Raw genomic sequence first — 26486 nt, forward strand, 5'->3', positions numbered from 1 at the left:
GCTCAGAGGCAAAATTATATATGGTTCAACTAAACAATGAGAGCTGCTCAAGGATGGTAACTGCTTTCATTTTGTATTCCAACCAGATGGATGGATAGATAGTGCTGAGTTGAGAAGGATTCTGAGGCTGCAATGAGTGATATCAGCCGCAAGCATGGCCAGGGTGCATTGGGGCTAAGGAAATGAGAGCAAGGATCCATTAGTGACGTCTTCTGTGAGCACAGCCATGGAGAGCACACTATGGGCCTAGCAGGCATGGGCCACCACCCGGGTGGGCCACTCGGCTGTGTTTATTTCATCCACGTTTACACTTCCTCTCACATGTATATTTTCTCTGTTATGTTTTATATTTTAGTACATCTACTGCCTTTGGGGAATGAGGCAGGCTGTAGGTAAAATCAGCTGGCACGGCTTTACTGGGAGCCCTCAGCAGAGAGTTCCTGACTGGGGCAGAGAGCAGCCCCGGAGCTGAAGGCTTCCTCAGCCCCCAGTCTCGTGCCCAGTGCCTCCCGCAGGCCTGAAAGTGGACGTGCCCTGGATTTCAGCCACGGAAAGCTTCTTGCAAGAAATTCATTAGGTTCAGACCGAGAGTTAGACCGTCACTAAGGTTTGCCCTCTCTTTCCTCACTGAGGACAAGCTGTCTGGCCCGGGACGCCCCCCCAACTCCTTCTCTCTTTGGGGAGCGTCTGTGGCTACATCTTATCAGGGCCTAAGGATCTAAAGCAATGTTTGTCCCCAGCCAAGATCGGCCACCTCAGAATTCCTGAGCCCTGGAATCTGCATTTTCACCAGCGCTCCCACTGGAGTGAGACCCACAGGCCTGGGGCGACCGGGAACAACTTTGGGGTCCTCAGGCTCTTCGGCTAGGGCTGCAGCGCCACCTGGTGGTCCTGCTGGAACAACTCACCTTACCCCCTCACATTTCTTTAATGCATAAATGTTTCCTTCCTTTGTACAAAGTGGATGCTCTAGAAAGAGGCCACGCTTATCCTGTGGCTTCACTCATCCCCCACCCAGCCCACTTCTGTGTCCCTTCTGGGGACACCTGTACCCTGGTCTCAGAGGCAGGAACCTAGAGGTACGATCGACACCTGGTTCCGCACACAAATCAAACTGCAGCCGCGCCAGCAGCCAGGCAGACGGACCAGGGCCGGGCATCACACTCCCCAGGGCTGAACAGGGGGCCGGAGATGCCGAGAAAGGGCGCCCCCCTCTCCTGCAGACCCAGCCACTCTGCTCACCCCGGCTCCCTCCGCTCCGCCCCTCCTCCACCCCTGAAGCAGCGTCCCCACCACAGCAGGCTGGATTGTTACAAAGCCTCTTTAATCAAGTCAGTTGTCAAATCTCCAGCGTCTTTTACAGAACTCTGCACGGAGCCCCTCCCTGCTACAAGGCACAGCCTCACCCACCCACTCCCGGGGGCGGAGGACAGGAGAAGGCTCGCTCCCTTCCCTGGACAGCTCGGGGTCCAGGCGAATGCAGGGCCAGCTGGGTGCCACGCCCTGAGGGTGCGCCCCTCTGACTCCCTCAGCAGCCCAGGGCCAGGCCAGACCCCTTCGGCCCAGCTCACCCGGACGCTGCCCCCACGTGGTGGCCAGGCGCATCTGAGCTGCCTGGGTGGGCCCGGGTCAGGCCTGGAGAAGGGGTGTCTCTCCCAAGTCAGGTAAAGCCCACCCTCTCCCACCACCTTTAATGAAGATGTGAAAACCAAATACATAAGCATCAAAGTGGAAAACGAGTTGACCCACGCAGTGGGCAGTCCCTGATAGCCCCAGGCGCCTGATCCACCCCCACCCCGGTTTCTAATACATTTCCCCTCCACACTATATACAGCCCTGAAAGCAGGTAGAAACCCAGCCCACCTGCGCAGGGGTGCTGCGGACAGCATCTTCTCGGAGCTGCCAAGAGAACCCTGCAGGCGGGGAGCAGAGGAGCCACAGAACAGCCGGGCTCAAAGCCGGAGGCAGACAGACAGGGAGAGGGGTCCAGGCCCCAGAAAGCCCCCCACTTCCAGCCAGCACAGGACGGGCAAGGGGCCTCGGCAGTGAGGGGGGAGGCGGGCCTGGAGGAGGGAGCCTGGGAGCCCCGGCGCCCGAGGCTGGGGGACGGGCAGGGAGCTGGGGACAGCGACTGCCTCAGTACTTGGGAACCTTGCTGTAGTCTTCGGAATGGATGTGCCGGCACAAGCAGACAGACAGGAGCACCCCCAGGAGCTGTGGAGGGAGAGGGCGAGTCAGGCTGGTCCCCCAGAGGCCCCGGAGCGGCATCTCGCCGTCCAGGTCCGCACACAGGTTTCCTCCAGATGAAGCGGATCCTCAATGAGGGCCTCATGACCAGCCTGGGAGTCGGGCGGCAGAGGGGCCAGGGAGGGACGGTGCTCGGGCCGGGCTCGCCGCAGGGCCTCAGCCTCCCCAAGAACATGAGCGGAGCAGGGACAATCCGAGAGGACGGAGTGTGGGGAGGGCGGGGGGGACCCACCTCAATGACAGCGATGCCCACGCACACGCCCAGGATGACGCCCAAGTTCTCCTGCAGCCACTCCTGCACCTTCTTCATGCAGCCCTGCGAGGGACGACACGGCCACGTCACCCACGCCACCCACGCCACGTCGCCCACTCCACCCAGAATCGCCAGGAGGGGCCCCCAGCCCAGAGGGCCCGCGGAGAGGGGTCTGCATGCTCCTTGGATGGATAAACGATAAGGAACAGATGAATCAAAGGCAGGACAGCTGAGTGGAGGGAGGAAGAGAGGAGCGGCAGGCCAGGCCAGCCTGGGCGTCCCGAGTGTCTGAACCCCCGGCCCCCACACACCTCCCTGTACACGGGCCACTGCTCGGGGTCGTTGCCGCTCTGGCTCGTGTTGCTCGGGACCTCGCAGAAGCCCTTCCTCTCCAGGAGGTTGTCATCGCCCTCGCTCTTTTTGCAGGAACAGGGGAAGGTGACGTTGGTGCGATTCATCAGCTCGGCGTTGTCCGTCCAGTTGTAGGAGCTCTCCCAGCCGCAGCACTGTACCTGCAGAGCGGGGACAGGCTGCTCGTGCCAGGCCGCTCCGGGGGCCGCCTCCCGGGTCCCAGCCACACGGCGGGATTAGAGTCGGGGTCTCACTCCGGCTTTTGTGAGCCACAGGAATTTACAGGGGCTTTCAGGAAACACGCACCATAAACCATGAACATGGTAGGAAGCAAAAATCAGGACCACAAAAATATAAAGCAGAATAGGAGGGAAGTTCAAGTGGAAAGACAGAACGGAGGGGTGCGGGACGCAGGGAGGGCAGACGGCATCTGGTTATGATGGTGAGGTCTGGGGTCAGGCTCCTGGGTTCAAATCCCAGCTCCGCCACCAGCCAGCTGCTCAACTTTGGGCAAGTACTAACCTCTGTTTCCTCATCTGCAAAATGGGGGCAACAAAGATCCCTAACTCACAGGGCTGTTAGGACTAAATGGGTCAAGGCAGGCAAAGTGCCCAGCCCAGGGCTTGAGAACAAGGGAAGGCCAGTCCTACTTTCAGGTGCCAGAGTTGAGATTTGGCTCTGAGCTTCCTGGTGGCCAAAGCAAAAAAGGAGACGTGGTCAATTCTGCCTTTTTAGCAGAGAAAACGCTCTAGTTCCAGAGGCAAAGAAAGCCTTTCTGGGCTCCGTGTGCTAAGTGGGGTCTCCATGGGTCTCATGAAGGGGACCCCAAGAGGCTTCAGATCAATAACATCTGGGCTTGAATTCCGACAGGATTGGGATCCCAGGGGCTGGGCCTGGGCTGGAAATGCCCTGGAAAGGTGAAGGGGAGGCGGGTGCCTTCAAATCCTGGCCCCGCCCTGTGCGTGGGAAGCCGAGGCACTTCTCTGAGCCTTGGTTTCCTCATCTGGAGAATGGGATGATGCCAGCACTATGCTGGGGGCCCTGGAGGATCAAGGGGCCAGCGCGGGTGAGCTGGCGCCCCCACCTTCTTCCTCCCCATCTCAGGGCGGCGGGCGGCCAGCAGGGGGCATGCCAAGCACGCTCAGGCTTCCCGGCTGCAGGCAGTTCCCAGCCCAGGTTTCATTTTTGATGCTGCAGATGCCCAGCTACCTGGTCTCTGGCAGAAAGGCTGGCCCTCTGGGGGGCACTCCCAGCCCTCCCGCACCCCAGCAACGCGAGGCAGCTTTCCCTGGCCCTTCCCCACACAGGCAGAGCCCTCCTCTCCAGGCCCTGCCCTGACGCGGGCCAAGGTCGGTGCCCAGCCACCACCCCCGGCCAGTGCTTGTGTGACTAATAAAACACCACCGCCAACGCGGCACACGGTCATTTATGGACTCATCCCCGTGAGCGCGGAGCCGTGGCTCCACTCTGTAGAGAGGAAACTGGGCCCGCAGGTCTGGACAGGGCGCGGCGGGTCGGCGTCCCAGCCCTCGGGGCCTGCGCACCTTCGGCCCCCAGCCGCCGTCTCGAGCAGCGTCCGACAGGCGTCAGAAGCGTCCAGAGGCCTTGCCTGCTCAGGATCCCCCAGCCAGTCCACTACCTCCCACGGCGGGGCGCTCACCACCTCCCAAGGGACCCCTCTCCCCCAGGCCCCTTGCAGGGTGGCGCCTGGTCATCCCGGGACATCCGCCTCCACCTGAGCTTAGCAGTCGTGGGTCAAACCAAAGGTGTGACGGGGCGTCTTCCCGTGTGCGCCCAGCCCCCGCCCCACGGCCCTCCCCCAAGGCAGCAGGGCCTCAGTGACCACTGTGCCCAGCGCCCTCACGGGAGAGAGGACCAGGCCGCGGCCCAGAGAGGGCGGGTCCCCGCCAAGAGCACACAGCATCTGGGACCACGAAACGGGGGACAGCCAGGACAGATCACACACACAGTGTGTGTGGCGGTGGGGTCACCACCAAGGCCGGCTGGGAACCCAGTGGGACAGTCAGTCCGTCCGTCAGTCGGTCTGTCTCTCTGTCACTGAGGTGGAATACACATACACTAAGCGCACTAATTCAGCCTGATGAGTCTCTACACACATGCGAGTATAACCTCCACCTGGATCAAAGTTTGGATAGAACATTCCTTTCACCCCAAAAGGTTCCTCCCCTAGAGGTCACCTCCACTTGGACTCCCGTCAGCACATCAGCCTGGCACCCAGTCCCGTAACCCCCAGGGCGGAGCCCCCCACTCCCCCACCCGGCCTGAGATGAGAGGGCTGAGAGCTGCCCCCTCTCTGGCCCCAGCTGGGACACCGTGAGCCGCGGAGCAGCGTCCAGGTCCCTGGGCCCCGAGCAGGGACTCTGGTGGCGGCCGGGGTGCCAGGAGGGGACTGCTCAGGAGCCCCCGCCCCATCAATCACGCGCTCACGTACAAACCCGCTAGCACGTCCTCCGTCAGGCGCATCTGGGCCCACGGACGGCCAGACAGACACGCAGACACACGGCCACCCTACCTGAGCCTGCACGTAGTCCCAGGCCTCCTGCAGGCTGTCATCCTTGTTGTCCCTGTAGTCCCGGATAAGCTGGATCACGATGTCGCTCATCTGCTGCTTCACCTGCAGAGGGAGAGCAGGAGCAAGGTCAGATTCCCCGGACCCGGCTCCACCTCCGGTCACATCTCCTGAACCGGTCCCCAGCCCTGGGGACGCGCTCACGGCATTTCACCGTCCGTTCCAACCCCTTCCCTGGCACTCCCTGGGTGCCAGCCCCCTGCTGGTCCCCATGCTAACCCAGTGCAGTCAGGGCCATCCCCTCCCGCCCTGCTGTCTGTTCGGCACTCAGTAGCCATGTGACTTTTTAAACACGAGTCTTTCCATGTCGCTGCTCCAGTGGCCTCCTACCATCCTCAGGACAAATGCCAACGTCCTCTCAGTGGCCCACAGGCTCTACTTCATTTGGCCCCTGCTCTTCTCAGACCTTGTTTTCTCTGTTCTTGCTTCCACTGCTTCAACTACACAGGCCTCCTTGCTGTTCTGTGCTAGGCACGCTGCCTCAGGGCCTTTGCACTTGCTGTTCCCGCCTTCTGGGATTCTCTTTCTCGAAATATTACCATGGCTCTCTTCTCCACTTCCTTCAGGGCTCTGCTCAATTGTTACTGCCTCAGAAAGGCCTTCCTGGACCACCCTACAGAACACCAGCCCTTCTCCATCCCCTCCCAGGCCTCCTGATCCCGCAAGGGTTCTTCGTAGCATCGGCATTACACGCTCATCTGTTCTCAGGATTTATCGTCTTTCTCCTCCACATCCCCCACCGTGCTCAGGACGAGGAAGAGTGAAGTATCTGCTTTTCCCTAATTCCACGAGAAAACACTGATTCACAAAGAAGGCAGACGAGGGCTGCAGGAACAAAAGGGTTCTGCCCCAAAGGCCCCTCACTGGGGATCTTGGCAGGAAGCAGTCAGCTGTGCAGAGGGACGCAAACCCGAAACCTGCCGAGAGCTGCCGAGAGCGGAGAACAGGGCCTCCCTCGGCCCGAGAAGCCCGGCCCCAGGTGTGGGGGCCTCGGAGAGCCAGCCCCAGCCGGCCCCCACCCTGGCCCCTCCCGTGGACTTTGCTCAGGCGCCTTCCCCTGCATGACAGACTGGTCACCGCCACCTGCTGGGGCTGTGGATCCCAGGGCGAGGGGCCCGACAGGGGCAGGGGCACCCAGGGGACAGCCGCGCCCCTGCCCCTTGGTTGCTGAGAAAGGGGAATTGGGGAGACGGGACAGGTGCTTCCAGGCTCAGAGCCTGGCTCGGAACCCTGCAAGCAGGGCTTCCGCCAGCTCCCCACAGGCTGCCCGCGCACGCTGGGCTCACAGAAGCCACATCCTCCGGATGGACCTGCAGCCCCGGCCCTTCACTCACCCTGCGAACCCAGCCCCCCTCCCGGCAGCCCCGCCCCAGGACTGCTCTCTGCCGGCTCCCTCTCAATAAACTCTTGCATGATCATTTTTGTGTTGCTGGCACAGTGCGCTACAACTTACAAAGCCTTCCCATCAGTAACAAATCACAATAGTGGCTAACTTTTATCAACAGCTTGTCGCTACCAACTCTGTGCTGAGCACTTTTAATGCATTATCTCCCTTTAATCCTCACAGCAGGCCTGTGGTCTATGTATTGACTTCAGTCCCTCTTTATAGAGATGCAGAAAACGAGGCCCAGAGAGGTGAATTAACTTGCCGCAGGTCACACAGCAAACATCCGGAAGAGCTGAGGTTTGGACCCAGGCTTGTCCGATTCCAGAACCCCAGTTTTTACCCAGGAAGCTCTATCAGCATTTAAAGCACATGGCCACACCTTGAAGGAGGTGGGAGAAGTTTTAAGGAGGGCCGAGAGAAGCTAAGTGGTTTGCCCGTGTCACACAGCTAGGGCTGTCCACCTGCAGGTCTTGGGTCTCTCTGCCCGGACCACCTCTGCTCCACCTCTAACTCCCAGTGACAGACGATCCCCGAGCCGTGGAAAGGGGGGGGTCCCCAGAGGCACCAGCATGCAGAGCCGCCTCCCTCACATCCTCCCCAGCCACCGTCCCCCGCCGACCGAGGCCCTATTTATACCCCAGTGTGGCTGCCACAGCAGCCCAGACTTCCTTGTTTCAGGCCCCCTGAAATGAGAAGGTGATGGAAGCTGGGTGGTTTCCTTTGAGGCTGGGTGGTTTCCATGGAAATGCCACATCATCCTCCAGCCCAGAATGTGGCTGAGAGGCACAGGCAGGCACGGGGAGCAGGGCTGCAGGGGCTGGGTCAGCTTGGGGCCGATGCCTTAGGATCCCAACGCCCAGGAGGCCGTGCTGGGAGCCCAGGGAGGTCACCCTGGCAACAGGAAGATGCTGAGACCAGGAGGAGCAGGGAGGGAGGGCGGGACGATGCTCGCCCTCTCAGTGCATCCCTGCAGGGGCCGCCTGCGGCATCTGCCTGCCCTGCACCCACTCTCTTCTTCTTGAAACAGGAACTCCTTTCCTTAGAGGAAAGCCCCCCTCCATCCCTCCCTGTGCCTGGGAAGCCCTGTCCCCTCGCTGCCATGGGCAGGCAGAGACCCAGGCTGCCACTTAGTGCCTTCCACACCCTGGGCTCAGCGAGAGGTTCAGGGACGGGTACGTGACGCAGGGTCACACACATGGCCTCTCTTTCCGCTAATCTGGCGGGATGAGGGAGAGGTGCTGGTGGCTGCCTCCGGCTCCACAGGGGACAGCCTGCCTGAGAAGGGAGCCAAGGGAGGAGAGCAGGGCTGAGGGATGGAGAGGGACAGAGTTCTAGTGGCAGCCTTTGGAAACCTGGAAACCTGGATCCAGCTGAGCCTGCAGCCAGCCTGGCCAGTTTCAGTCGGGTTATTGTCACACGCAATCAAGAGTCCTGCCCTGGACCGGCTGTGTAATTCACAGCCCAGTGCAAAATGAAAACACAGGCCCCCTTGTTTAAAAGCGGTTAAGAATTTCAAGACAGAAGCAGCAGAGCATCAATCGAGCATGGGACCCTTCTAAGTGTGGCACCCTGCGTGACTGCTCGGGCTGCACGCCAAGGAAGCCAGCCCTGGTCCTGACCGGTACCATCCTCCCCATTTCCCAGAAGAGAAAACTGAGGCTCACCGAGTCAGAACTTCCCAAGATCGCATAGCTAGCAAGCAGCAGAGATGAGCGTAACCCCGATACCTGCAGCTCCAGAAGCCTGAGATCTCAATCACAGCAAGCTACTCACTGGGTGACTTTACTCCCCCCACCCCCCCAAAGCTGTGCTTGTATTTCACTGGTGGTGTGACTTTTCACAGAGAGGCAGAATTAGAAGCGAGTGTTGAATCCAGCGTTATCACCCAAATGTAAGAATCCTTCCCATACTTTTCCAGGCTCGGCTTAAATGCTCCCTGTGATGGGGAACTCAGTACCTCACAAAAGAGCACATGGCAGGGTTGGGAAGACTCTGGATACAAGCAATTCACTTGAAGCTGAGCCCAAATGACTTCTACCCATTAGTGTTGGCTCTCATCCTCCCCTCCTCCCAAGTCCCAGCGGGGACCACACAGAACAAGCAGATCGCTCTCTCCCAGGACAAACACTGTTCAGATATCTGAGACCAGACCACGTCTCCCTCTACGCCCTCCTCCCCCGGGTAGCCCCCAGGCTCCTGTGACGGCTCTCTGGGACGGTGTTCAGACCTCCCTGCATGCTCCGATGTGTCAGGCTGCCCCTTATAATGAGTGGCCCGAGTGCCATGTAATGGACCCACATCTTCTGTCCTCTCCCCGGGTCCCCACAGGAGCTGTTTCCAAATGCTTTGAGCCTTCATTCCCGGAATCCTGTTAGGAAGGTGGCCCTTGCCATGGGGAACGTGAAGGGGGTGGTGTATTCACTCTTAGTGAGTCTTTCCTGAAAGCCGGGCTGCTGTCTACACAACCAGTGGCCCAGGACTCAGTAGGAGGCCCCCTCACGTCCCCTGAGCCCTAAGCTCCCTGAGGGCAGGACCTCAGTCAGGCCAGCGCCCAGCAGGGACCCCAGAGTCTCCGTCCTGCCGCTCTCTGTGATCCCTTCCGGAAGGCCAGCCTGGACGCCTCTTCCCTGTCCTCAAAGGACGTCTCCCGTCCCCTCTCTGTCCTGGGTCTGGCCGCCTCCCCCAGGGCCGGCAGAAACTCAAGCCCGTGGACGAGGAGGTTTCCATCGCGGTGACCAGATGACTCACAGGACCACACTGCCCTCTGGGAACCCGTTCTGCCACCTGTGCCTCAGGGCGTGTGCACGCTGGGCATCTGGGGCTTCCTGGTGGGACAGGGAAGGGGGGTCCACCTCTCTGCGGAGCACACAGCAGTCCAGCCCGGCCACCGTCAACGCCCCCACCCCACTTCCCCCCAGACCCCGCGACCCCCTTCCCCTCCAAGCTGCCAGCCCTCAGGCCTTCTGCTCAAGCCGCTGATATGCCTCTCAGAGCCTCACCGCAGCAGGCTGTTAGCGGAATGGCCAAAGCCAGTGCCCAGAGCATCGTAGGAAACATACGCCCACTCCCTTCCTCCTGACCCTCTCCCCTCTCCACTGTCTGGAGAGGACAAGTCAGCATCCCAGAGAGTCAGAGCTGGGAACGGCCCAAGAGGTCACCCGAGGCTCAGAGAGGATGGGTAACTTGTCCAAGGCCACACAGCAATCAGCGGCAGACCCCCCCAGAACACAGGGCCCGTGAATCCCAGAGCTGGGCTTTGCCCACGAAATGGAGGCTGGAAACGGCCAGAGGAATCTTAACTTCACACCCAAATCCTGGTCCCCACAGCCCTGGCTAACACTCACGTTAATACTGATGATGACAGGAGTGCTGCCATTTACTGGGCCCTTGCTAGGCATTAACGAAGTTACTAATGGCGACAATGACAATCACTTGCAGTGATGCGGGCCAGCATCTGCTCGGGGCCAGGCGCCACGTCCGCTGCGCCCTCCCCTAGGGCACTGCTCGGCATCCTGGGCACAGCGCTGCCGGCACCGAGGAGCGCTGCCATCTGAGGACCGGGCAGGGGTACGTGCCACACCCTGCCGCCTCTCCCGTTTATAACACCCGAGGGACCCTAAATGGGGTTTAAAAGGCCGTAAATCGCCTCGCTTCTGTTCAGGTTGGATTTTGCCACCACATGAGCGGCAGACGGTGGCTGTGGTTTTCAGAGTGGTCTGTGGAGCTGAGAACTGCAGATAAGGGTGTGGACCTGTACGGTTACCGCCATTGGACAGAGGGGGCCACCGAGGCACAGAGGGCCGCGGAACGTGCCCAGGTCTCAGAGCAGGGCTTCCAGCACGGGCAGCTCGGCTCTGGGGTCGAGGCCCCGGCCTCGCTCTCTGTTTTATAAAAGTGGTGCGGTCGGTGCTCACTGCAGCCCTGGCCGGGCTGACGGGGACCTGGGCTCGAGAGGGCACGGGCCTGGCTCAGGTCCCAGCCTCCCCCGTCACTGCCCTGGGACAGCAGGGCAGGAAGGACAGACCACAGCCCGGGAGACCACCTCAGGGGAGCCCGGGGCTCAGTCCTTCCCACCTGCCCAGGAGGCCTGGAGCGCGGGAGAGAGCGGCCCACGGCCTGTAAAAGGCCTGTTTCCTCCAGGCTCCAGCGAGTCCCACCGCCCCAGCTGGGCCCCATCTGCAGGAATAAACACCACCAAGGGTATGTTTAGTCTTCCCCTGGGATTTACAATGTGCTGGGAAAGAAAAAATAAATCATTCACTGCAACTCGGGCAACAGAGTGGCGCCAGGACTTCCCCAGCAGCCAGGAAATTTCCCCCTGCCTTCCAGAAGAGGAGCCGGGCGGAGGTGAGGTGGGCTGGGACCAGGGGCATGAGGGGCGGGGTCTGGGGGTGCAGGAGGCAGAGGAGAGAACAGGGGGCCAAACAGTCTGGACTGGAGACCTGGTTCTCCAAACAAGGCCCGCTCGGGGCTGGGGGACGCCTCTGAGGCGCGGCTCCCGACGGTCAGCCAAGCAGGGATTATACCAGCCGGTGGGGAGCAGCGCGGGGCAGAGGGAGACGGGGCCCCGCGTCAGAGGGATCAGGACGGAAATCCCTCTGTTGCGTCGAGTTGTGTGTGACTGGCCAACAGTCACTTTGCTGTCCTGGGCCTCAGTTTCTTAAACTGGAAAATGCTCGTAAAACTGAAATTTGTGTCAAGTTCCTAGCTCTACCCCTGGCACATGGTTAGTGTCCAAAAGATGGGCGCCTTCTTTATTACTGTGAGATGGGGAAACACACAGGGCGTGAGAAGGTGGGCTTCCCAAGACCCTGCAGAGTCACAGAAACCTGCTCACCGGGGTCCAGTTCTTATCCACCCGGATTATAACGTACCACTGACTGGGTCCCAGATAAGCTCCAGGCACCAAAGGGCAGAAAGGAAGACCTGATCCTACAACCCTTCCACCGGGCAGCGAGTTTCCCTCCCCTCAACACTGCCGTCCTGTCTCATAGCCAAGCGAGGTTCCTTTCATCTACTGAAACCACCATTTCCTCTTTTGCCTTGGCAGCCAGGAAGCTCAGTGTTCAAACTGACCCTTAGCTACCATATCTCATCCCCTGGCTTCAGGAATAATGGTCTCTCTCTCTCTCAGTGTGCATTCTGATCTCTCTCATTTTGATTTTAGTTACCCTGTGCTTATGTTGGAAGTCAGCTCCAACTCTCCTGGGAAACAGGCTGAGTGTGGATTATAAATAAGTCAAGCAGATTCAGGTGGGAACCACCACAATGAAAATTTCATCAGCATGAACCCAGAAGCCAGGCTGCCTGGGTTCAAATCCTGGCTCTGCCGCTTACCAGCTGTGTAACCTTTGGCCAAGTTGCTTAACCTCTCTGTGCCTTAGCTTCCACATCTGAAAATGAGGGTATCCACACCCAGGATCCCAGAGGACTACTGTGAGGAACAAGTACGGGGAATGCAGTCTGAGCGCAGCATTTAGTACCAGCCTTGTTCCAAGTTCTAGTAAGCGGTGGTCGTTGACGTTGGTGGAACGTTTTCTCCGCTCCCTTCTAAGAGGGATCTGGGCAACTTGACCTTCACGTGGTGAAACGCAGGAGCCCACCTGGCCGCCAGCTCCGCCACCCCCATGGGGGGACAAGAACGGTATAGCGCTGGGGGACGGCTGGGACCCGGGCCGCGTGCAGTGGGGTCTGGAGTGGGTGACCTCCGGGCTAGCCTCGGGGAGCCTACGCTCACCTGGCCTGGCCACTGACTGCTGGGTGCCCCCCACCCCACCTGTCGGATGGGGACTCTCACCCTGCCTTGCGAGGGCACGGGGAGGGTCAGCAAGAGAATGAAGTGAAGTGGCCAACGCCGTACTCAGTACACGGTGTGGGCAGAACCCCCCTTAGGGATGCTGGGCTTCTAGGACTATGACTGATGTTGCTATTGTTATTCATTTCTCTGAGCATCTGGTTCCCTGTCGACTGAATACTCACAGTGCAGAGCTGTGTGGATGGGACGATGTGTGTAAAGCTTCTAGAAGATACCACGTGCACACAGTAGGTGCTCCATAAATGATAACTGTGACAGTCACAATCAACTGGCTCACCCAACAGCCATTCCCGGCTCCCTTTTCTCTTGTGCCTCTGTCTTTCCAGTCTGAAAGCTGGATCCTCTCTGTTTCAGCCTCCCTTGAAGCCAGGGGTGCCTCTGTAACCCAGTCAGGGGAAGATGTTGGAGGACTTGCTTCTCTGATCAGAGATGGCCATGGCTGGCACTGCCCCTTTCCCTTTCTTCTGGCCACAGCAGCACGGATGTCGTGCTGGTGCTGTGGCAGCCATCTTGTGACCATGAGGTGAGTGGCATGATGCAGTGAGTGGCACGATGAGGATACTGAACAGCCAGCCAGAAGCACAGTCTCTGAGCTTCCAAACCCTACTTCTGGTTAAGCCAACAACACATCTCCTTAGAGTTTAAGCCACAGTCAGCCTGATTTTCTACTCCATAAACCAAGCACTTGCTGTGTTTTACTAAGATAACCTCACTGGATTCTCACAGCAACCTTGAGAGTTAAATTTATTATTGTCCCCAGTTTACAGAAGGTGGAACAGGCACAGAGAGGCAAGCAACTTCCCCACGGCCACACAGCCAGAAAGTGGTGGGGTAGAGGCGAGTTCAGACCCAGCAGTGACTCGACCCACAGACACTGCCTTTTTCTCTAACATTCCACACGTGATCCCAGGACACTGGAGGCCCGGGAGGCTGCCTTGGCACCCACTGGGCTTGTCTGTGACAGCTGAGAGGCTTTCTGTCCATCCCCCACCCTCAGAGGCAATGCCCTGCGTGGCAGGTCCAGTCCAGGCGGGGGCGGGGAGGGAGGGGTGCTTACCTTGCCCATGTTGAAGTAGAGGAGGACCCCAGCCGTGACCTGGGCGACGAAGATCAGGAGGAGGAAGGTGATGTACTGGGGACACAGAGCAGGCAGAGTCAGCTGCGGGTCCCCCACCAGGTGCACCGCCCCACTCGCCTGGGGAGATGCTCCCACCCCGTCTGGGCCAGTGCGGGGCTCAGGCCCCCTGGGCTGGGTGCCGGGGCTGGCGGGCGGTGTGGAGGGCTGTACTCACCAGGCCCAGCAGACAGCGGACCTCCCTGACCGTGCCGAGGCAGCCCAGGAAGCCCATGAGCATGGTGACGGCCCCCACGCTGACGAAGACGTAGGCCACCACCTTGAGCGCGCCCGACGAGGTCTCTGCAGGACGGAGGGAACGGCGGGCGATTCAGCCATTGAGCGCAAAATCAGGGGCAGGGCCCCGCGGTCTAGAGCGGCTCCCGAATCCCCTCCTGGGCGTCGGGGCACTGGGGTCAGACCCTGGGAGCGGCCTCCCCGGATGGCCCCGACTCCCTCTATCCTGACGCATGCCTGCTTTAGTGTCTCTCCTGAGCACTTTCAGCATTGAAAAGACTACATTTTGCTGATTTTTCTGGCTTGTTGTCTGCCGCCCCCACAAGAATGTCAGCTGGACGAGGGCAGGACTTTAGTCGCTGCTGGACCCCCGGCCCCCAGAGCAGATCTGGCCCAGCGAAGTACAGCACGAGCATCTGCTGAATTCACGAACCGCAGACTGGCCGGTCCTGCCGGGCCACAGACCTGAAAGGCTGCCCTCCTCCTCGTCCGTGTAATAATAACCGCCAGCAGCTCTCGCCCACTCTCGGGGCCCCGGGGGCTTCACACACCGTCTCCCACTCTGGCACGACTCTGCCTGGTGGGCCCATTTCACAGAGGAGGAAACTGAGGCCCAGGGAGGTGCATGGGCAGGGCCAGCGCTGGGATGTGGAAATGCGCAGACCTCCAGCACCACGCGCCTTCCATTGACGCTCGGGGCACACATGGTGACACAGGCGTGATACTTGTTCACTGAGTCAACCAACAAATCCACACCAGGCACCCACCATGTGCCAGACACGGTGCCAGCGGCTGGGGACACAGAAGTCAGACTGATGAGGTCCACACGCCACGAAGCTGACAGCTGGTGGGATATGCTGGGGGGACAACAAGTCAACAGTACGGATCTTCCGGTGTGAGGAGGGCCATGGAGACACCGAAGCCACTAGTGTAGAGGACTGTGGGGCAGGGAGGGGGTGGGGAAGGCTGCTCTGAGCAGGTGATATTGGAGCTGAGACGAGAACGGAGAAGTCGACCAAGTGAAGATTGAGGGAACAGCATTGCAGGCAGGGGAACAGCAGGTGCAGAGGACTGCGGAGGAGTGAGCTTGAAGCTTGTGTATTTGAAGAACGGAGAGGAGGCGAGGAAGAAGGGACCAGCGTGAGGGAGAGGAGAGTCTGACAGGCGATGTGCTCGAGGCGTAGAGAGAGGGGCTTGAGGGCAAGAGACCCTCTTCAGGGCCACAGGCGGACAGAGCCTAGAGGGCGGAGGTCAGGAGTTACGTCAGGGCCCTTGACCAGCATCTCCCATTGACCAACAGATCACACAGGGCAAAGGTCGTGTCCACCTCCAGCCCCTCAGGCTGGGGTACACTCTAGCCAGGAGCTGACACGCAGGGAGGGCCGGTGGCTGAGCACTCGCGGAGGTGGCCGGGCCGGGATGTCTTCAGGAGGCTGGAGACAGCCTGGAGCGCATCCGCGATCAGAGGCCTCTCTCAGGGATGCAGATGCCGGGTCCATCACAGCCGGACAGATGTCCCTGGGCGACCGCCTGGAATCTGCATTCTGAGTGTGCTTCCTACTGACTCGGGCACGGCCGGGGCCGACACAGCTGGCCCTCAGCAGGGAGAACATGGGCCGGCTCTCCGGGCCACCTCGGAGAGGATCCCCGCCTTGGCCACCAAGGGGGCGTCAGCGCCCTTCAGGAGTAACTACAGAGCTGGAGAGTGGGCCGGTAGGAAGGCCTGATCCAGTCCACTTCCTGCTCACACACAGAACGTTCTGGAGCTCAGGAGGAGCCCCGGCCAGCCCGCCCCACCTCAGGGCGCCAGAGCAGGGCTGCCTCAGCCCGGATCCTCACAGGAGCCCCCAGGATGCCGGGCAGAGACCCCCTGGGGTGAATGTGGGGGTTCCTGGCCCTGAGCTGCCCTTTCCTTCCAGCCCTCCCCGGCCTGGCTCTCAGCAATCACCAGGGCAGGCGGCGGCCGGCAGAGTTCGCTTCTCCTCAGCTTCCTGGGTTGGGGCTCCAAGTCTGCCCAATGACTACGCCCAGAAAAACAGGACTGGCAGGGCCCGGGAACCCGCTGTGCCAGCCCGCACAGGGCCCTTATCCGAACCGTCCTGCTTAATTTCCACGACAGCCACAAGGGTGGCTTCACATCCTGACGTGCCCCTCAGGGCCCCGAGAGGCTAAGGGGCCACCCAGGTGCCCAGCAGGCCCTTCCCTTGGAGGCCAGCGAGCGGGGGGGTCTCGGTTTCTCAGAACATTTCGTCCATACCAGTCCCTGTCCTCAGGGTCTCAGCCGGCCCTGGTCCTGACTCAGGAAGGGGACACGTGATCTCCCGAGGCAGCCTACCCACGGTGCGTGGCAGAGACATCTCCGTCTGACTGGGCCTGGCAGGTTCCAGCCAGGTGGGGAGGAAGTGGCCCAAACTGAAAGGGACCGAGCACCACGAGAAGTGGGTTCTAATCCCAGCTCTGCTGCTCTTGGGCAGGCCATCTTCTGGCCCCTATTTCTTTCTCTGTAAAATGGAACTAAATCCTACTTCTTAAAGACGTTATAAGGATTAAATGGTATTAGAAACTTCTTAACAACCATTATGCAGGGTTTACTATTCACTAGGAGCTGCTCTAAACTCTTTCCAGATATTAACTCATTTAATTTCTCGCAATAACCTTATGAGGTGCATTCTGTTACATTCCCCTTTTACAGATAAAGAGGCACAGAGAGGTGAAGTGACTTGCCCAGGGTCACACAGCATGTAGGTAGCAGAGGCAGGATTTGAACCGTGGCAGTCTGGCTGCAGTCTGTGCCCTTAACCACTGCGCTTGCTTCCTCTTGTTAAGGCAGGATTGCGTGGCATGCCACAGAACCCTGCAGTACAGGGGTTTGGGGTATGGGGTGCTCCGGAGCTCTGCCACCCGGTTCACACCCCAGCTCCCCGACCTTCTAGCTGTGTGCTCTTGGACAAGTGACTTGCCCTCCCTGTGCTTCAATTTCTTCCACTGTACATGAGGATGGTAACGTCTAGCCCGACGGTGAGGATTCCATTAGGTAAGGGAAGAGCTGTCACGCAGGCCTGGCACACAGTAGGTCAGGAGCCCTGGGCCCCAGCTCTGACCTCACTTGCTGTGTGACTCTCAGCAAGTCTTTTTCCCCTTCTCTGAACCTATAGTGACTAGGCTAGCAGATCGGTGTTTCTGAACCTGGCTGCCTAGGAACCACCGGGGCAGCTTTTTAAAAACCACAGTATTCCTGGCCCCCACCCACACCGATGGAATCAGATCCCTCGGGGGCGGGGAGGGGCGGGGGGGGCGGGGGGGCCGGGTCCTGGTATTTATCAAAACACCCCGGGTGCATCTAGGGGCCTCTTAAGTCAGGCCTGATTCTCAGACCTAAACAGGGAACGGGGAAGGCACGGCAGGCGGCTCCTGGCGCCCCGGGGCAGGGTGCAGAGGGCACAAAGGCTGCGGGCAGGCTGGGCCTCCAGACTTCGCCCTGTGGCACCGTGCCTGCTGGGTGTGGGCCACGGCCCAGGAAGCAGGGATCCTGGGCCCGGTCAGAGCCGAGGAGGATGTGTCCCGTGTTCGGAGGGTGTGGGGAGCACGGGCACCCAGCCGAGGGAGGAAACCCACACCCCAGCCCCAGAATGGGGGAGCAGTTCACGGTGCCCCAGAAGGAAGCAGGACTGACAGGTCTGAGGCTGCATCGGATGTGGCTGGAGGGTGGATCATCCTTGCCTCCCTTCACATCTGAGGGGAGGCCAGGTCCCCTGGGAACACAGCGACAGGTGTGGCCCCTCCGTCACTCGTCCTAGCCTGGTTCCGTTTTATTCAAATCGAGCAGCTGTCCTGGGCCTGAGTCCAAACCTGCTGCTCTGGGCAGCTGCTGCGGGGGAAGTGAGCCGCGGATGCGCTCCCTATGAGGCGTGGCGTCAGGGTGCCAGTTGGGGCCCTCTCTCTCCCACTACAGAGGGCCACGAGAGATCAGTGCTGCAAGCCTGGCAGGCTTCCTGGAGGAGACTGTGAGTACACCTGTAAGGGCTCTCATCATCCAGGCACGAGTGCCTTGGGCTTCTTTCCTCCTGCTTCTACAGGGCGAGAGAAGGGGCTTCCATGCTGTGGCTCACCCCACCACTGCAGCATTTCAGACCAAAGCTCTCAGGGTTCAAGTCCCACACCTGTCCCTCAGGAGCTGTGTGAACTTGAGCAAGGGCCGTAACTTCTATGAGCCTCCTTTCTTCACTTGTAAGGCAGGAATAGAATAGCTCCGACCTCACAGGGCTGAGGTGGGATTAAGACAATTTATATGTGCAGAATGCTCGGCCCCGGGCCTGGCACATAGCGAGCATGCACGATGGAAGTCGGGCCTGGTACCCTTCTCACCAGAGCACAAGCCCGACCCACCTCACCGGTGCCGGGTGCACAGTAGGCGCTTCATCGACACTTGACATCTGTCGATCCCGGCCCTGTCTTACACCTCTCTGAACTGGGAAGGAGAGGGACCATTGCCCGCATTTTGCTGACCAGGCAAATGGAAGGGGCGAGAACGTAAGAGGCTTTCACAAGGTCAGGGCTGAGCGAAAGGCAGGATGGGGGAACAAGCGCCCCTCATGCCCCAGGGTTCTCCAGACAACAGCAGCTTTGTTTGGGGAGCGAGAGAAGATTCTTTCCGGAAACCCCTGCAGAGGGGCCCACAGCAGAGCGGTCAGCAGTGGGACCTGGGCAGGACCCTGAGGTCAGCTGAGAGAGTGACCAGCTTGGAGGCTAAGGCACTTGTGGGAGGAGCCGTGCCTGCTGCCCCGGCTGTCCCCGTTGTCCCCCCACCCTACAGAGCCAGCCAGGGAGGGGGGTCAGCGGGTCCTTACGCAGGACAGAGATGAAGCTGCTCCTGTCGGCCAAGATCCACACCCCGAAGCCCAGGATGACCACGCCCAGGATCTGCAAGGACAAGGGAGCAGTTAAGGGGGGCCCGAGAGTGGGTGGGGTGAGAGGGCCCCGCCTAGCTGCCCCTGCAGCCCAGGCCAGGGGGACCCAGGGGAGCCACCTCCATCCTTGCCCAGCCCAGGACGTCAGGGTGGCCTCAGGCCCCGAACCCCAGTCCTGGCACCCCAGAAATCCAGACAGTGTGAGGAGTCCCCCCACCTCCCATCTCCCCCCCCACGCCCATGCATGGTCAAACCAAGCCTGCGGGCTTTGTGGGGCGCCGCCTCCTAGCAGGGTACCCTCCTACTTCATCTCCTGGCCCTTTCCCATGTCATCACCTCCACCCCAGCCCAGCTCGGGGGCTGGAACTTCCCAAACACACTGGGGAAGACCCTCCGTGGACTTGAACATCAAGCCCACTTAGATGTCCCTCAGAGCTCAGCTCCCAGGCCTCCGTCTGCAGGAGCCTTCCTGACGGGAGGGCTAAGGGGCCCCCACTCTGCGGCAACCACGGTGGGGCCCTCTCAACAGCCATTCCCGCTGGGTTAACTCTGCCGTGTGTCTCCCCTGGCTGGACTGTGGGCTCCCTGCGAGCAGGGCCGGGTGCGTGCAGCTCTGCAGCACCAGGGGCTGAGGGCTCAGGGAATGGAGGAGTTCATCAACCCCGCTGGAAATGCAGGAGGAGAAAGGTAAGCAAATGAGGGGTGGCTGGCGGAGGCCCAGGCCCAGGACTCCCTGCCTCCTCCCCCTCCACCAGGGGCCACCACCGGAGCCTCCCTGCCCAGGTGGAACCCCGGTCGAGACCTACCGTCCCACCAGGCCAGCTAAGGCGGGCGAAGGCCTGCAGTCTGGGCACAGGCACACGTTCCCCCTGGGGGTGGGGCCCCGTATCACCCCACAAGGTTGGCCTTTCCCTGGGGCCTGGCCTGGGCCAACCTGGGGAATAACCCACCTTGAGAGTTGCTGCGTGTCACCACCCACCTCTACCGCCAGCCCCGGGTTCCCACCTCAGCCATCATCCCCTGAGCTCAGACGCAGCCTAGATCCCCTAAGCAGCTGTGGATAAAGCCCCCGGCCTGGGCGGGCACCGGCCCCAGGGTCCCGACCAGCCTCTGCTGTTATCACAGCCCAGAGCTGGGACCCGAGGAAGATGAATGGGGCACTTGCCTTGGGTGTAAAAATTAAGGGGACACCAAAAACTCAGTAACCAAGATAAATAAGAGTTTACAGCAATTCTTCTTAAAAAACCAAAATTAATGGGAAAAAATCCATGATGAACAAAATATCAAACTTTTAAATAAAGTTAGGATCTGTATTCCTGGTTTTTCCCTTTAGAAGAGGAGCGGAGCCCCAACATGGCGTGGCGCTTCTCACTTGGAAGCGAGAGCCTCAGTCGCCTGACCCTAGTCCCGGCCCCGGAGGGACAGCGGCAGAGATAACACAAGGAGGGAGGCGTGATGACCACCCTATACTTGTCCCCACTGTCTTCCAGCAGCTCACTCGTCCTCTCCTCTCTCCTTTCAGATGGGCCCTGTCATTGTCCTCATTGTACAGTCGGGGAAACTGAGGCCCCAACCTTGCCCGAGGGCACCCAATTACTCCATCAGGGGCTCAAAGCCGGGTCGGACTATTCACCTAGGCCAGATGGTGCACACCAGCTACAGGGATACTTGGATTGTCCTGGGCCTTGGCCTAGAAAACCAGTCTCTGGGGACAGGGAGGCCACTGAGACCCTGGGGAGGGGAGGGTCCACCCTCAGGTGGCGGCACCTCACGCAGCACAGCTTGCTGGGAGGAAAGGGGGCTTTACAGAACCCAGGAGTTTGGTTCCCAAAGACCCCTGAGCCCCTGCCTACCCCGACCCTACACTTCACAGCACAGCTGGCCAAGGACCAGTGGTCAGGCTCACGGCCTGCTCTGTCCCCTCAGACCCCACGGCAGAGCCCTGTCCTGCTCACCTCTGCACTCACGGGGCAGGGCAGCGGGGAGAACCGCCCTTCCAAAAAGGGAACGGGAGGCAGGGCAGAAAATTCCCTCTGGGCAACCGTAATCCCAAGCAGATCAAAACCCCGGCCTGCCAGCTAAGCTCCTCTGCTCCCCTCCGGGAACCACGAGGGAAGTCCCTGGCACTGCTCGTGTCGTCCCTCTGTGGGTCTCATGACCACAGACTGACCATCAAGTATGGCTGCGTCAGCCGGGAAGGAGGCCCGCGCAGTTGGCTGCCCAGAATGGGGGAGGTACCCTGTTCTCTGTGAACCAAGCCTGGGGCCGCAGAGCACTCCCCCACATCAACCACCCCCAGCCCCACCAGAGTCTCCCAACAGGACCCAGCCAGAAGCCGAGACCCTCGCAGCCGGCGTCCCTCCCCCAGGACAGCCAGGGCGCCAGCAGCCTCTGGGTGTCTCTGGACCTGAGAAAAGCTGACTGGGCCGTCTTCTGGGGAGTTTGGGGTCAGGCGGGAGCCAAGGCAAGGAAGTACACAAGTACACGCGTGCACGGGCAAGCACACACAGCAGCGGAGTGACGTTTCCAAACCACAAGTGCCATCACGTAACCATTTCCCAACATGCATACAGCAAGAGCAGGATGCTTCCTGGAGGCCTGCACGGCCGCGCCCTGGGGAGGCCCGCTCTGCCCCGCTCCCCGCCGGACCACCTGCTCTCCTAGGGGCCGCATCCTTCATCCCCAGCACCTAACACGATGCAGTGTTACCATCCATTTGAATAAGTTTTTGATCGGAGTCCCCCGCCCCCAAAACATCAGCCCCAGGAGTTCAGACGCCACAGCTCTTCTGCGGGCGAATGTCTCCCTGACACCCACGACAGAGCCTGAGTACACAGAGGTGTCAAATGCAGATATGGTGAAAGAGTGAAGGAACAAACACACTGTCCCTAAACCGTCTCCCTTCCCCTCCCCCTCCTGCAATAAAAGCTGCCCCCCCTGCCCCACATCCCGCTGGGCCATCCCGGGCCCCAGCACACAGGCAGTTAACACCTGACTCCCTCCAGCCCTGGAGCAGCCGGGAAGAGGCTCTGGCCAGAGGGAAGCTTTCCCAGTCTCCCGCTCCAGAGGGCAGCCTGGGAGAGTGGCGGGAAGGGACAAAACCATCAACCTGGGTCCCTTTCTCCACAAAGTCTCTACCCCCTCCTCCCACTGCACGGGGGGGAGACGGGGTGTCTATGCCCTGAACCCCAAGCCCCACTACCTCCTAGGCTATAGCCCAGACCCCTCTCTCTAGTCTCTCGAGCCCCCAGTGATAGAACCACAGCACTCGGACCCCTTGTCCCCCAGTCCCGGCCAGCTGGCCCTGGAAGCCAGGCTGAGGCCCAGGAGCCAAGCGCTTGCCAGAGAAGGCCTGGCTCTGGCTGCGTGGGCAGCTGCTCTCCAGAGGCCTGGGTCGCCAGGAGGGGCCTGAGCGCCAAGCAGGGGAAACCCAGGTGCCCAGGCCCTGCCCAGGGTGGCTTCCAGGCCTGGCTGCCATCAGCGGAGGGCCAGAGCCACAGCGGGGCCTCAGACCGTCCTCGAGGAGGGGCCGGGCCTGGAGTCAAGGTGGACAAACCGTAGCGCCAGGGCTGTCTGCGCATGCGTGTATGCACGTGTGCGTGCATGGACGCGCACGCATGTGTGTGCTTGTGTGTGCCAGGAACACCCTTGTAAGTCTCTGCGTGTTGGGTTAAAGTTATGACGGAGAATTTAGAATGGTTCTTTATTTTCCAAACTTTCTACAAGCCTACGTAACTAGTAATGTCAAACTATTTTCCCCCCACAAGTAATTCATATCTATTGTAAAAAATCTGGAAAATGCAGAGAAGCATAAAGAATAAAACCCAACTTCCCAGGAGTCCCAACATGAACATTCAGAGGTATTTTCTTCTCCTCTCAAAAATATTCACATATGTGTACCAGTTTTAAAAATAAAATTGGATCATAATAAACATTCTTTTGTACAACTTGATTTTTTAACAGTATACGGGGCCCAAGAACACAGGGAGGACACAGCCCCAGCACCCCTCTGGGCCATGAGGGCCTCTCCAGGCACTCGCTCCCTCATCTCACACACACACACACACTCACACACACACTTTCACGCTCTCACACTCTCATACACGTGCACTCATACACACATCCTCACACACATTCTCTCACTCACACATACTCTCACACAAATGTACACACCCACACTCATACACACAATTCCTCACACACACACACACTCTCACATACATACACTGTCTCACACGCCCACACTCATACACACACGCACCTCTCACACACCCACACTCATTCACACACACACACATACACACTCTCACACACATACACACACTCACATGCTCTCTCGCACACATACACCCCCCTCCATACACACACACCATCATCCTGGCAACTCCAAGGCGGGAGGAGCCGCTGGTGCCAGGCCAGAGGGGAAGATCGAGGCCCCAGGAAAACCAGCTCCAGACGTGCACAGAGCTTCCATCTGGGGGCCCTGTGGCTCGGGGACCTGGTGGGGCCTGCCAGGGTGTGTCTGGGGGAGGGGGACTGGGTCCCCCTCTGGCCCTGAAGCCCAGACTCTCTTGCCCACCCTCTGGGAGCTCAGGGGACACCCCCACAATGGGGGTGGGGTGCAGTGGGGGCTGAGCCCTGGAACTATTAAGGAGCAGTTTCTCCAGGGGGGCGCAGGAGGGCGGGGGAGGGGGGATAGGACGAGAAGATTCCAGAGGCTCCTCCCAGCACCCCCCACCGACGAGTCAGGGGATGCCAGGGGCTCTCCTCTCCCCACGTCCCCCTGCAGCCCTGACCGGCCTGGGCCTCGGTGCTCCAGGAGAGGGCAAGGCTGGGGGAGGAGCCCGGTGTCCCCAGCGGAGCCACCGGGAACCTGGGGACTCTCCTCACCGCCCCCAGCTGGGTCCATTTGGAACCGTCTATCCTCAGCCCCCACTAGCGACCCCTCCACCGTCCCCAGCCTGGCATCTCGGAGGGTCGGGCTGGGATGCCCCCAGCAGGAGGGTCTCTGTTGGAAGCGATCAGGGCGGCGCTGGCCATACTCACAAAGAAGAGTAGGTTGAAGAGGAAGAGAAAGTACTTGGTGACTTTGACACAGGCTGACCCCATCCTGCCGGGCCTGGAGCTCCCTAGGGAGAAGAGAGAAGGCAGGTGGGTCACTGTAGGGTGGGAGAGGGCTGGGGTGGGGGAGGAGAGGGAACCAATGTTGACGGGCACCCGCCCAACACCAGCTCGCCCTCTCAACAACCCCATGAGGTAGGTGCTAACATGAGGGCCCGTTTTACAACACCCTGAGGCCCAGAGAGGTTAGACGCCTGGCCCAAGGCCGCACAGCTAGGAAGTGTGGCCCTACGGGCAGTCTCGGCTGCGTGATGCTTGGCAGTTAGGGTCTGGGCCAGCCACTCCCCCAGGGCCGGGCCTGGAGGGACGTTCCACAGAAGACCCTCTGGCTCCGAAACTTGCCCAGATGGACGCTGGTCGAAACTGGGAGGCGAGCAAGTTAGTGAGCGACTGCTGGAGACCAGAGGCGAGACCTGTGGCCTGCTCCGCGGATCTGCAGATCCCCCCTGGGGCTAGGGGCTGGACCGCGGGGGCTGCGGGGCAGAAGGAGAGCTCTCGCTTCTCAGAAAGTGAACTGAGTGCTCCTTCCACCTCATCACCAAGGAACAAACACGCATTGCAGACTATCCAACAAATACAGAAAAACACAAATTCCACACAAATTTTTATCTCACCCCAGAGATAAAAACTGCCATCACTTTAGCAGCTATACTTCCAGCGTGTGTGGTTTTAAACAAAATTGGGCTCATACTGTACAGAGCGATCCGTAGCCTGCTTTTTTCATTCTACAATAGACAGCCTCTGTATGCTGATAAAATGTTCTTCCACATCATAATCTCACATGTTGCACAGGAGTCCACGCTATTGACCTGGGTTTATTAACATTTGGGGTAGTCACATACTCCCCCAGAAAACTCATGTATAGGCAGCATTTTGCAAATAATCTCTGGGGGTTCACAGACCCCATGAAGCCCGTTCAGGAACCCCCAGGGCCCCCAGGTTAAAGTCCCAGATACAGATACGCCACAGAGCGTTTATTGGGTGCTCTGAGATTGGACACACAGGTTGTTTTCAATTTTTCACAATCGCCCTGGGTGACACACTTGTGCTTCTGAAACAACACAAACCACGCTTGAGCACTCTGGTTGGGTCCCTTCACACCCAGGGACTCCAGGCAAGGCAGGACGCAGGCAGGAAGAGAGGAGCTGGAGGCTGGCTGCCCTCACCCCCTCCCTGCCGCCAGACAACCCAGGAATGACAATGGCCAACCCTCAGCCCCTGTGGGGCCAAGGCAGCCAGCGCAGGGCAGCTGGGGCCAGGACAGCTGCAGGGCAGAGCCGGGCTCGGGGGTGGGGAGGCAGGCACCAGCCCCAGTCATGTCCCCACTGCCCTATGGAGGTGGGGGCACGGAGCAGAGCGAAGGGAGGGCCGAGGCGTGGCTTCACCCCTCCCTCCTCGTGCAAGTGTGCAAGGCAGCCCTGAGTCTCGTGAATCTCCCCGTCCACATGGTGATCCCCTCAGCCTTCTCCAGACATAACAACAATCTCCTATCATCCTTGCCAAGTGGGAGCTCAGCTTCGACTCCCCTCACCTCCAGTGACGGGGGAAGGGGAGGGGGAGGGGGAGGGCTCACCTCCTCCCCAGGGGTCGTGCTCAGTGTTCTGACATCTCTGTTAGAGAAAGCTTTCTTTAGCTGCCTTTCTGTGGTCAGATTTGGGCGCGACATGAGGCAAAGCCACCCAGAGAAGGACAAGACTGCCTGGGTGGCAGTGAGCGCCCCGTCACCAGCGGCACGGAAGCAGTCTGATAAAGACTTGTGGGGGACTCAAGTGCTACATGGGGCGACGACACGGAACAGTTCTTCCAGTCTATCAGGGTCCTGGGCCTGGGTCTGAGAAATGCAGGGAGAGCAGTGACGCAGGAGCTAGGGAAATCGGGCCCCCCCAGACCCAGAGGGGAGAAGACAAGGGCGCCCCCACGTCAGAAGTCCAGAGATCTGAGCCCCAGAACCAGGCCAGGCCCGAGTGGGGCCTGCGGGGGAAGGCCCACACAAAGGGGAGCTATTGTGTCCCTCCGTCTCCTCCCGGCACAGCGCCTGACCGACCACAGGCACTTCATAAACTCACGCTGGACAAAACAGCAAGAGGGGAACGGTCCTCGCACGGAGGGAGGCAAGCTTTTCTTTCCTACCAGGACCTGCTTAGTCTCCTGCCAGGAACTGACACGGAACGCCCCGAGGGCTGACCGGGCTCAGCCCCCAGGGACAAGTCCTCACGTCCCTGGAAGAGCTTCACTGACTGCACTCGAGCAGCCTCCCTGAGAGCAGGGGAGCTGGCTGTGCTCTTGTGAAATCAACAAGTGTGGAAACACTCCTTTGGCAACTCCGGCGGGCCTGCGCTGTTGCACAGTTCTAGAAATTCCGGGAAGAGAGTTTCTACATTTTCCGGCTCCCATAGCGGCCGCTCCTGGGCTGGGTCTCCAGGGCAGCCTTGCAGAGCTAGGATGCTCAGACAGGGGCAGTCTT

General features: G+C 59.9%; 1 protein-coding gene across 1 annotated transcript in view; it reads right to left on the bottom strand.

The window, feature by feature from the left end:
- Positions 1-1308: 1308 nt before the first annotated feature.
- Positions 1309-26486, bottom strand: part of CD82 (CD82 molecule) — a 50343-nt gene continuing 25165 nt past the window's right edge. The window contains exons 3-10 of the mRNA XM_058527103.1: positions 23948-24030; positions 18842-18914; positions 13936-14060; positions 13701-13775; positions 5385-5486; positions 2812-3012; positions 2480-2563; positions 1309-2214 (exon numbers count right to left, since the gene is read on the bottom strand). Of these exons, the coding sequence (XP_058383086.1) occupies positions 2137-2214; positions 2480-2563; positions 2812-3012; positions 5385-5486; positions 13701-13775; positions 13936-14060; positions 18842-18914; positions 23948-24010 (801 nt within the window). The 5' untranslated portion in view covers positions 24011-24030 and the 3' untranslated portion in view covers positions 1309-2136. The remainder of the gene's footprint in view (positions 2215-2479; positions 2564-2811; positions 3013-5384; positions 5487-13700; positions 13776-13935; positions 14061-18841; positions 18915-23947; positions 24031-26486) is intronic.

Source organism: Diceros bicornis, chromosome 31 (assembly GCF_020826845.1).
Source record: "Diceros bicornis minor isolate mBicDic1 chromosome 31, mDicBic1.mat.cur, whole genome shotgun sequence".
NCBI classification, from domain to species: Eukaryota; Metazoa; Chordata; class Mammalia; order Perissodactyla; family Rhinocerotidae; genus Diceros; species Diceros bicornis.